The sequence below is a fragment of the Lepisma saccharinum genome, chromosome 17 (assembly GCF_977018435.1).
Source record: "Lepisma saccharinum chromosome 17, izLepSacc3.1, whole genome shotgun sequence".
Classification (NCBI taxonomy): Eukaryota; Metazoa; Arthropoda; class Insecta; order Zygentoma; family Lepismatidae; genus Lepisma; species Lepisma saccharinum.
The window spans coordinates 56783544-56795860 of record NC_139245.1 but is presented as its reverse complement, the minus strand read 5'-3'; the positions used below and the strand labels follow the sequence as shown (position 1 = coordinate 56795860).

General features: G+C 42.0%; 1 protein-coding gene across 1 annotated transcript in view; it reads left to right on the top strand.

Moving 5' to 3' along the window:
• LOC146001756 (uncharacterized) overlaps positions 1 to 11698 on the top strand; it is a 222365-nt gene extending 210667 nt beyond the window's left edge. The window contains exons 6-7 of the mRNA XM_083139468.1: positions 4576 to 4807; positions 8891 to 11698. Coding sequence (XP_082995594.1) covers positions 4576 to 4807; positions 8891 to 11534 — 2876 coding nt within the window. The 3' untranslated portion in view covers positions 11535 to 11698. The remainder of the gene's footprint in view (positions 1 to 4575; positions 4808 to 8890) is intronic.
• The last annotated feature ends 619 nt before the right edge of the window (positions 11699 to 12317 follow it).

Here is a 12317-nt window from a genome sequence, read left to right as displayed (position 1 = left end):
CTGGACCTACAGTTTAAAGTGAGATCCGAAGAACTATGTGCCTCCATCGGGAATCGAACCCGTACAGGTTGTTGAACCTGCGAACCAAAGACGAGAGCGTAATTATTTGGGCGTGTGGGAACTTTCTTTTATCCAGTACCATCATATATTCGGTTTTCCACACAAAAATAAGATTGATTTTAAGAAATTAGACGTGTGCATATAATTTCTTATCGTCATCATTTCCCAAGTGAACAATCAGATGCCATAGAAGACTCGGGCCCGCCCTTGAACTAAGAGATACCGGATTCGATTCCGGTATGAACTGTATACATAGATGCCTAGCTTGAACTCATTACGAACACCTTTCATATTTTCACTGTTGCCAATACTTGTAAACCTGGTTCCAGCACTTTATATCTAAAACCACGGAAAAGGGTTTTATCTACTTCTCAATTTTTTTCCAGAAAATTTACAAATCTAAAGACTAATAACATTGTTCTTGGTGTATAAGCCATTAAGCTAATGAGTTCATTCTGCATTTAGTTTCCCGAGTAATGGCTGTGTATTTCGCGAGAGTATATCCGTAGACTGTTGGGGCTACAGAAGAAAATGATGTTCCTTTCCAATTTATTGATTGATTGAGTTGGTGTTTTAAGTCTACTTTATACACAGTAAGGATAATTGGGACTGGTTCTACAGTGTAAAGTGGAATCCGAACCACTATGAGCATCCACCGGGTATCGAACTCGGAACTCCTTGATTACAAGGTGGCGATGTTATCATGCGCCACCGAGGAGGCCCTTCATCCTTTTCTTTCCAAGATTATATATATATACACACACATACATATATAATGTATGTATACAGCATAGGCCAATATGGTGTATAAATAGTGTGTTAATTTATAATAGTTTGAAAGAAAAATCTTACGTTTGGCCCCCCCAAACTGATCAACCTAGCTACGTCCCTGTATTTTGGTAATGTATCTCCTTTATTTTAATTCATCGCATCTAATTCCAGCTTTTATTTGTTTCCACTCATCCATCTTTGCCACAATCTTGCATTTATTCCAAGAAGTTCGGTACAAAAATGACACAAAGAGAAGATTGAATATGTATTGTGTGCGCTTCAAACTTGAACCGCACACAGCAACACTGGAAGGGAGAAAGCAGCGAGAACGGAGCCTTGTCCCGCGGCTTCTGCGAGAGAACGAACTGCGCATGACCGTTGGGTGGAGACATAGGTTCTGCAATCTCATCTTCCATGTATTTTGTCCTATACCCTCCTCGCGCTTCTGCTCCCGCACGAAGCTTTCACAATGGCACGAGCTGTCCTCTGGGGGTTCAACTGAGGGTCTGTATCAGGGCGGCCGATTCGCGGTTTCTTCTTCTCAGCAACAGAGTTCGCTGTGTTACGGACACAAATACATGACTTATTGTGTAGAAATTTTAGCGAAATAATGTGAAAATGTAAAGACATTGTTTATTGTTCATTCTCGAGGTGATTATCGTATATTACTGGGGGTTCACTGATCCTGTGCGCTATAGGGCCAACCGCGCCTGCTTTGAAGTAAAGTGGCGTTCAACTGTACATTAGAATGCATTGTTTCATGTTTGAACTAGTCTGTTCATAATCAATACATTAGCTCATTTTTTTATACGTCGGTGCTGCTATCTCTTATTGTTTTTGTAAGCTGGTTACTCTTTAGGCTCGTGACGAATGTGCGCTCAGCGTTCACAAATTTACGAAGGCGCATCTAGATGATTTGTAGTTCTTCACGGGTAATGATGGATTTAAAGAGATTAAAGCGACAAGAAGGCACGCGGAGCATGATAATGACCAGGTCGCCTTAGTATGATTGAGAGAAGCTGTACCCTAACATCAGATATTTTTGTAGCACGAAGGAAGAGGCATTAAGTGGCAATTGTCTGGATATAGAAGTTACATAACACGCTCAGGTAGGATTTTCTGAAGCATTTTTCCCTGCGTCATTTGCAAGGTGAAGAGGTTGCAGAGGCTCGCACTCCCACGCTGGTTTGGCACTGTTTACTCTTGCTAGTGTCAGACAGCTTTGCCAACCCCCCGATCAGGAAAAGTGTTGATGAAACTTGTAAAGTATGCTAAATTAGACTACGTGCTGGATTTATTTTTATAAAATATTATTATTAATTTGTTATTTTTCAGATGACTTCGGTTTTAAGTTAATTTATGCATCTATTTTATGGGTAGTTGTGAACGTGCATTATTAATTACTATGGTTTATCAACCAATGAAATGGTTCAATACAGCGCTTGAAAATGTTTGAGGAAATTGGACGACTTGATTTACTTTCTACGGATATCCTTGTATAAAATGTTCCCCGTGAGATAAGTAAGGAAAGGGATGAAGAAAAAAATAAAATAAGAGGGTGGAACAGGGTGTGGCTGGATCGGCACGATACCTATGTCCGCACAAATGAGATCTGCGGATTTTGATATTTTTTTCTTTTTTCAAAACATATTCATTTGAATTTAATTTATCTGTCTCCTACGAACACGCGTACACAGATGATGCTATATTTTACTATTATGCCAAATACAGGATGCTAGGTACCAACAAAATTCAAATTTTATTTGTGCTAGGTTTAGCACCATTATGCTAGGGTTGGCATAACTCATGCCCGAAGCTGTCTCCTCCATTAGTCGAGCCGCCCGGGGCGAATAACAACTTGGTTCATTCTGTGTTTTCGTCCCATGATGGCAGCTTCGCGTTATCTCGTGGCGATCCGAGAATTTGTGCGCCGTCGGTGACTCGTTGCTTTTACAGCTTTCGGTGCGCGGTCATCCAGGAGATCGTGTCGTTTGACCTCTGCAAAGTCTCAAAGCTCTGGCGAAAGGAGAACATTTAGTTCAAGAGCACTTACAGCACCCAAATGATCACTTATGTGTTGAGAGACCGATTAACATTTTTCTTCTTGCTCCAACCCACTACCTACTATATTCCTTGAAGGTTTGTTAACTTGAAACGTCACGTAAAGCTTAACGCCCACTGAGACGCGGTAACAACGCAACAGAATCGTTTCCGTCGTCTCGGTGGGCGATAGCCTTAAGATAACCTGCAGACCACTGCACTGGCACGGAAATTCCCGCTTCGGTTCCGCGCGTTTCATTGTAGAGGGCGTTACACCATTTGATTTCAATAGAAGCAGACAACATTGCGGCGTCTCAGTGGGTGTTAAGCTTAAGAGAGCGAGGGGAGAACGACCATTCACTGCCCGGCGCGCTAACCGCCGTTCCACGGGCGACTTGACCGTGAAAAGCACTGTATGTAGTAGTACTAATACAGGACATTCTTCATGTAGTATTTTCCACTCTTTGAAGACTTGTTTAGTGATCCTACCTTCTCAAATTGAAATCCAACTGAATAATACAGGGTGATTATAAAGTCATTATACATTTCTGCATTCACAAAATACAATATGTTCCGAAACACACCTCACAGTAGGACACAAAATCAGTATAACTCCATGTGGCCAACCCTTTAAATCGAGGCGCAGATGCCATCGATCCACTACAGCCCGAAATACCTTCTCCAACATCGCTGGTGTGATATCGGCAACTGCGGCCGTAATGCGTTGTTTCAACTGGCAATGCTGTGGATCTTCCTTCACTTTGTACACGTTAGACTTAATAAACCTCCAGATGAAAAAGTCTAAGGGAGTTAAGTCGAGCTGGGGTTGCGGGGGGGGGACTCCCCGTTGCGAAGCACGACCAATTCCTCTTCATCATCCCGAAGGATGATGGCAAAATATGGTGGTGGCCCATCCCGTTGGTGCACAGTAAGGAACTTGGTGTTCCGCAGTGAGTAGAGCTGGGATTCGTATGAAATTACATATTCTATTCCTTTCTAGATACGTACCTGGAACACTAAAATGTCAAAGAATTATGTAACTGACATCATTTTGCATAAGTTTTGTTACTTTTTTTTTACATATTTGCCAGGATGATATATATTTTACATATTTGCGAATTTACTTCACATAAAACAACATATTTCGGGAATTTTTCCTATTTTGATTCCTTTTCCTATATTTTCGATCTCTGAAACATGTAGAAGAAACTTTGTAGCTCATGTGATGTCATATTTTCTAATCAATGAGATGCATAGTACTTACGGTCACCTAAAATTGACCGCCAAGTCGAAAGACAGGCTGAAGAAGAAAAATAATACTGCAACTGTTATTTATCGAAAGATACTGGAGTCCCCCCTCAACCAAAAAATAGCATTAATTTTCATTAAATTATAGTTATTGTCACCTATTTAATACAAATATAGAGTAATCCTCTACGCTTCAAAATGAAGATGTGTTCCTTTTCTTAGCGTCATTGTCCTCATCACGATGTTCATAATCATAAACTCTGCCATTTTTTCGGGTGGAGAAATTGCAAAAAAAATTACGTATTCCAAAGTGTTAGCTTTCCCCTTCAATTCGAACAGCCTTAGATATCGATTTCTGAACAGGAAGCCTGACGTAACTCAAGGTGCAGTACGTTATCCCATGGCGTGATATTTGGCAATGTTTTATGCATTCAACGAATCCTTTTATTTTTTCAGCGGAAGATGTTGGTTTCCCCGTGTCCTTGATCGACAACGCCTATTCCGGGGCCTCTGGGCTGGCGGGGGCCTACGGCCTGCTCGCGGTGAGAACGGAAGACGTAGCCATCCATGACCCCAGCACAGGAGATGTCAAGGTCTCGTGGGACGTGAAGCACTTGAGGAGGTTTTACGTAGCTCCTGCAGACAAACCGGAAGACGACTCCAAGATCTGCGTCATTCAAACCACCGGGTAGGTACACTGTGAGAACTTGCATATTAATTGATTGGAAACATGAGCGTCGGGTCGGTGGACCCCCCCCCCCCCTTGGAAATTGACATCGTTCATTTAAAGATACAAGAAAGCAGAAAGTTTGTTACTCTCATTGTTAAGAACAGAAATAAAGTTTATTTAGTTAGTATTCGAACAGAATAATCAAAGTAAAAATGCATTGGATCGAAAACATTGAGTGAAAAATGCAGGAACACTGTTATATTCTACCATTTCATACAAAGAACAAATGGTTCCACAGTTTTCAAAATTCTAATAATTACAGTTGTAGGTGAGAGGTCACACAACAAACTTTATGAAAAAACTTCCTCCTAACATTTGAAGCCTTTTCTTGAACGAGACGTGCAAAAGTTAATATCAAAATGCATTTCGATTTCAGATACTAATTGCATAAAATGCAAAAGAAATTATGGAAAATGGTTCTGCTGGTATTCACTCGTTTGGTGGAACGAGTCTCCCCATTTATATAATAATTATTATTAGTAGTAGTAGTATTAGTATTATTTTGAAAAATTCATTTTTGTTAGTTTATAATTATTGTTGTATAATAACATTTATAACCGTGGTAATACTACTTATTATTTTTCTACTAATCAACTTTTATCGTTTGCTCGACCCCCCCCCTACAAAAATTTCTGGCGACGCCCATGATTGGAAACTTGTTTAACAGCCCCCACCCGAACAGATATAAGTGTCCCTGGCAAAAATGTCATCCCCTTCTATAAATAATAGCGATATGTAACAAGTATCTCAAATATTAAGGACCATCACACTTTATAACTTAATTAATTAAAAATTATAATTATGAGGTAAATTTTTACAAGCTATGCCATGTACAATGTAGCATTTATAATATTTTTCCTTCAAATTCTACAACATTTAAGTGATTTGGATATTTAATGCCATCTAGATTAGGTTGTAGTATCTTATCATATTATCAAGCATTTAAGGTTGTTCCAGGGTGTCCGGAACCACTCCGAAAGACTTTACCGAAACTATAATTAAATAAGCAATAGCTTTAGTTGAACCGCTTGTTGTATAAGTAGTAAGTATAAGTCAGTGGCGGCGATTGGGTTCCAAAGCTGGGAAAGGCAAGGACAGTTTACTTTCCCTTGGTAGATAAGGTTTAGGTTTGTGCATTAGCAAAAGTTGCAAAAGGTGGGGGGCAACAGCCCCCCACCCATAATCGCCGCCACTGCATGAAGTTGATTTATTTCCCCCAAAACTTTCACTGAGATTTAATTCGATAGGAATGAGTAAGTTTTCCCTTGACTATCTGTACGAAAATTAATGCATAGTACTAATCAGGGACGGAATTTTGCAAAATTTTTACATTATTTTCTTTACTAAAATGGCTTTTATATATATACACACAATTTCGTGATCTTACCTAGAAAATTGGATTCATAACGATCTCTTATTTTACGCCATATTTTTACCATTCATGTAATAATAAGAAATCGACAGTACGATCATTATTAATAAGAATAACATTTATAGTTGTAGACAAACTTTGGTCTAGAAATATATATATTTACAAATGTGTCAGTAGTATGTCCTTATTTATGTGATATTTGTGTAATGCTTAAATACCTACTAATACCGTGCGTCCATTTCGATCTGCAGCCGAGAGATCGGGAGAAGCGTGGCGGGCGGCGCTGGCGGAGATGCCGACATTTGCGGCCTGTAATGCTCGCTTATTTTTACGGACATATCCAGACATTTATATAAATATTGCAAAACGAGCACTAACCTGGGTTATAATTCATCATCTGTAATTCATCCAAGTTCTGCAATTATATACACAAAAAAATACGCTTTAGAAGTGACGATAAGAGTCACAGATAATAAAACATTTTAATCATAGTTTTGACCAGCAACGTCCTGCTTAAGTTTATATCCTTGAAAGAGTTTTGTGTCGATGGCGATCGTTTGGAGGTTTCGAATGTGCAACACTGTATCAAGATTACGCTGCCGACGAAACCATTAAAAGTCAATGGTTTTCGTGAGCTTCCTCGATGAACTCGATGAAATTGGGGCAGCGTTAGAAAGTTATCCAAACAAACCTCTACGCCGTGTTTCACAGGAGATGGGAGTGTCAAAATCATCAGCACATACAGCCACTAAGCTACTAAAATTAAAACCATACTCTTATAACACAGGTTAGTGCACGTTTTGCAATATTTATATAAATGTCTGCATATGTCCATAAAAATAAGCGGGCATTTCAGGCCGCAAATGTCGGCATCTCCGCCAGCGCCGCCCGCCACGCTTCTCCCGATGTCTCGGCTGCAGATCGAAATGGACGCACGGTACTATTCCACTATGTAAACAAAATTCCGAATAATACTCATTTTGTATGTACTATATACATGTACTGTTTAACGGTAGTTCTTGAATGCAAATAAACTTAACTAAATTCATATTTTCTTCCTGAAACAAGTATCGTTTGGATTCTGAAACCTCAAGACTACGAATGGCCTACACCTCAACTAACAAGGATCCTCTCCAATCGATGGGTCAGGACCTCCCCAATGGCGCCATCGCCTTGTAATCAAGAGCTCCCGGGTTCGATTCCCGGTGGAGCCATATAGTGGTTCGGATCCCACTTTAAAATGTAGGTCCAGTCCCGATTAGCCTTACTGTGCATATATAAAGTGGACTTTAAAAAACCACGAAATCAATCAATCGAGGGGTTCCATCGCCGGTGAAGGCACATTGCATGGCACTTGGGATCCAGTTTTAAACTGTAGGTCCAATCCCAATTAACCTTCCTAAGCGATTTTTTTTAAAAAAAACGACACACATCTACTGTTACTTCTGCAGAAGAATGAATTTCCTATTTACGCCTGAACGGTACCCCCCGCCCCCAAAAAACAGAGTTGAATTCGCGCACTAAATAATATTTGTATTTCACAATACAGTAACCTATATAGTAAGTAATTGGGGTAGTAATCCCCAATTGTAGCTTTCATTCAAAAGAGACGTATGGTAGCCTTGTAGGTGTGAAGTATTTATTATTTGCTGACATACCAAACAAGAGAATAAATAAGTTTTCTAGAAAAATGCATGGTAAACAACAGTGCTCAACAAGACACAGCTATGTTTATGATATACCAAAATTTGTGGCCTACAAAGATGTAATTTCTATCTTCATATCTTCTACATACACATGGAATCAACACCTTCACCATGCGCCATTTTGAATCAAACTATGAAATGGAACAGGACTTATGCAAACACTTAAATCTGTGTGAAAATTTCCGATAAAGCCAACGATGAAATCAGTTTCCTTGTAAGATTTCAAATCAAGAGTCAACGGAAGAGGAAAGGGGCCTTTTTTTTAGTTTATCGAAGTTAGCACATTTGCATTTACCTTTCAATGTGACCTTTACTGTTTGCTCTCCTTCATTCCTATCTCATTGAATTAATCAGGAGATCAGGATGAGTGACGAGTAGTTAAAATTGGCGCAGACATAATCAGTGTGGATCATCCTCCAACGCCGGGTTCGAACCTTGAGGTTTCTGTGGCGAGTCGCGACTCGAAAGTCGGACACTCAACGAACTCTGCCATCAAAGTGACACCTTTTCTTCCTAACCTCTTTCCCATAATGTTTTCTAAATTGAAGGAATGAAGAATTCGTATGTTCAATAACTATAAACTGAGATATCTGAAACAACCTTTTGCAGAACGTCCGGCATAATCATGTCTGCATTACACAATGCGTTCCTTCAGATGCTGGATGTCCTGTATCTTAACTGAGAAGACGAGCGCATTTCAATGACCCCAAAGAAAAAAAAACTATTGGTGGAAGGTCTGGAGACTGCGATGGCCATTCAGGAAAATCACTTCGCACACCCTTTTGTTTCTTGTCGGCATCTTCCTTCACTCGCAGTCGGAAACTTCCTATGTAAACTGACTTTTGACTCACTCTGTAGCTCTCTGTCACTCGCAGAAACTGATTCCATTAACCTTGTTCGTGCTGTAATATATAAATAAATAAATACGCTATACAGTTATTAATTGTTTGCTCCTGTTCACAGCCTCTGCACGGCAGGACCAGGCGAAATCTACTTATTCAGCGACCAAGCAACGGAACTCGTCGAATGCCTACATTCCTGGGTTCTAGAGCAGTCGTCCACTCGCCAGATGCACGAAGTTCCACTCACGCCTCTGCTCACTCCCAACGACCAGATGTCGAGGTTCCTGCAAGATAGCGTGGACTCTCCCCTCCCTCGGCGCCGATCTCAGAGCACGGTCGAGCTGGCAGCGACACGCGGACGGTTCGGAATGGAGATTGGAAGCGCACCAACGCCCGCGACGTCGTCGCGACGCCGCAGCTTGAGCGAAACGGACATCAAGTGTCTCGCTGAATCCGCGGCAGTTCGACGGAGTTTCGGGATCCTTTCGGTGTGCGGCAGCGCATCCGATGTCCAGTCGGAATGGAGCGAGGACGCGGGGAACCGGGATTCCGGCGTCCGGTTTTCCGATGCCTTGTCTCTCTCCGCGGGAAGCCCCGATTTCCTGTGCTACCCCATGTTCAGGCCTCGAGCAAGTTCCAACGCAGAGTCATGCGATTCCGGTGTTCGCGTCACGATTGCCGACGACCCTGCGAACGAGGCTCACGAACCGTCCATCGGCAACGTCGCCTCCTCGCTCGTATCTGCCGGCTGCGGTCTCATGTCACCGCCCATCGGTCGAGACATCAAAGAGTGCGTTCGTGACTTTGTGGAATTAAGGCATCGACCGTGTCACGGGGAAGAACAGATGAACGACTTTGGTTTCGAGGATGACGACGACGAAGATGTGCTTCGTTCCTTAAACCCGAGATGGGATAATAACAGGGCGTCGAAAATGCTCATAAACCGCAGAGTGTCCTCTGCTTCTATAGCTTCGGGAGTTTACGAAGAAATCCCGGACAGCGTGTCGGAAATGCTTCAGCACCAACTGCAAGATGGCAGCATAGAGGACTGTGAAGATCTGAGACTCGGTATAATGAACGTGGATGTCTCTCAGCCACCGCCTTTGCCTCCCCGAAAGTCCACGCCTCAGACTCCTAAACATAAAGACTTCTTCAGGTTTTTCGGATTCGGGAAGCACGAATCCCAAGAATCCAGCATGGAAGACGTACCAACAGATAGCCCCGTACACAACCCTTACGACAATTTCTCTCCTGGGAGGACAAGGAAGAGCTCGGAACCTCTGCCTGTGGAACGTAACGACGGTTACCACAGCAACAGGAAGAATTTAGAGAGGTACTTAGGAGTTGATGAACTAGATGGTGGGCTTCCAGATAGAACCCACTCCATCTCCTGCACGTCCTTGAGGCAGCAGCGTGGTTCGTCGCCAACCCCCGATGGTAGTCCCAAATCTCCTAGAGCGTTGCCAAAGTTGTTAACCAAACCTGGCCAGGCACTTATACGCTTGCTGTCTCGAGACCTCAGCCCCAGGAGGCGCCCGTCTTCCAGCGGAAGCTTGTGGGAACCGTCCAGTCTGCCGGTCAGATGCACGGAAGACAGTCTCGATAGCCAGATTCATCGCAGCGTCACGTGCACGGACTTCGAGATGAAAGGAAGCCGAGAAGCAGCTAGATCGAGGCGAGCAGCAGCCTGTCGCAGCATCAATGTTTGTTCCGATCCGAGTACTCCAGGCACGCCCTGCATAGAGGTCAACGGAGAGGTGGTGCTTCCGGCCTCGGAAGACACGTCGGAGGTTGACGTTCCTCTTCGATCCAGATCTCCGTCGAGCAGATGTACCTCTGCGTCTCTGGAGAGCCTGCGGTGCTCAACGACGTCTCCGGAAGGACTGGAAACGTTAGATGACGTATTATCCGTTGCTGACCACATCCAACATTCCACCTCGCTTCCTAAAAGTCCAAAGATATGTGTGAAACATTGGCAAGAAATGGAAAGGAAAGGAAAAGTAGATGGGAGGGCGATAGAAAATTTGGAGTATGTGGCAAAGCAGGAACTGGAGTGTGAGCAACATTGTTTAACTGGCGTTTCCGAAGAATACGAACAAGATGAGTACCTTCCCATGAGTCCTGGTTTAGGAACCAGGGTAAATTTAGAAAGGAAATTTTCTTGTTCGGATTCCGCAGATGAAACACTGCAGGACAGCACAATAACCGATTCTGCAGAATATCTTTCCATGGATGGTGGAGTCTGTGGTGAAATTGTAGAATACTTGCCTATGGGCGTCTGCTTTGACGTTGATGGTGACTTTGATGGAAAGAAGGAAACTGGTGTATCACAGAACGGTGATTCAGAGTTTGAGGAGCCTGAATATCTTCCAATGGGTACAGTTCGTGAACGTGTAGATAACATCCAAAGCTCTCTTGCTAATTCAACGACTTTATCAGGTGTTCAAAACAAGTCCAGTGAACCGGTGCAGGCTGTGAATACAGATGTTAACTTGATGGGAAAAGGGAATAGGGAATGCTCTTACTTGGTGCTAGAAAACATGAACAGAAAGTACAAATTATGTCCCGACTCTGAAACTAAGGCTGATAGCACATGTTCCGGGAGCAACGAGAATGGGTGTAACATGTTTAATGAGTATAATAATGACTGTAAAATTATTTTCATTAATAGGGATTATGCCGATCAAGAGGTGAGAGAAGCAGTGCAAGAATGTAATAAATTAAGAGAGAGTTTATCTTCCCTCGACAAAATTTATGAAGCGTGATTGAAGACTGAACCTTATTATTTTTTTAAAAAATTGATCTTATACAATGTGAAATGAGTACATTCATGTTTCACCCTGAGTGGTAACTTTAATTATCCTGTCAAAAATGTATTATATGTATATATCTATCCGTGTGATCACTTGTAATAAATTACTCGAGTCAATTCACTTCGTACTGTTACCATGTGTGTGCCTGTATATTGATTCCTTTATTTTATACAATTTTACTATACTTCTGAGAGTCTGTAATAAAAATTGAGCAACACTTACTTATGGCAATTCTATTGCATGCAATTCCCAGCCTCAAATACGATTAAATATCGCTTATAAGAACTGAAAGTAAATAAGAATATTATTGACATGAATCATTACTATTTTTTTTAACTAGACTCCAGAGTGAATCCAAGGGGAAGGCTGCAGCCCCCTCCCAAATCATGAACTGAAATATAAAGTTGGTGGACAATCTAATATATAAAAATGTGTGTATGTTTATTCCAGCATAACTATCGAACGCCTGGAACGATATCAACCAAACTTGGAACACGTATCACTTGCAATCTCGAAAGAAATACTGTGGGGGTAAGACACCCCTGGCACCCCTAGGGGGTGGGAGGGGATGACATGCAAAAATAATAAAAAACGACCGATATTAGAGTGGAATCCATAGTTTTCGGGGTCGCTAAGATGAATAGTGACACTCCTAATACAGTTTTACTTCAAGTTCATCACCTATCGAGAAGGGGGTGAGAGGGGGTGGAAATTAAAATTTCAAAAATTAACCAA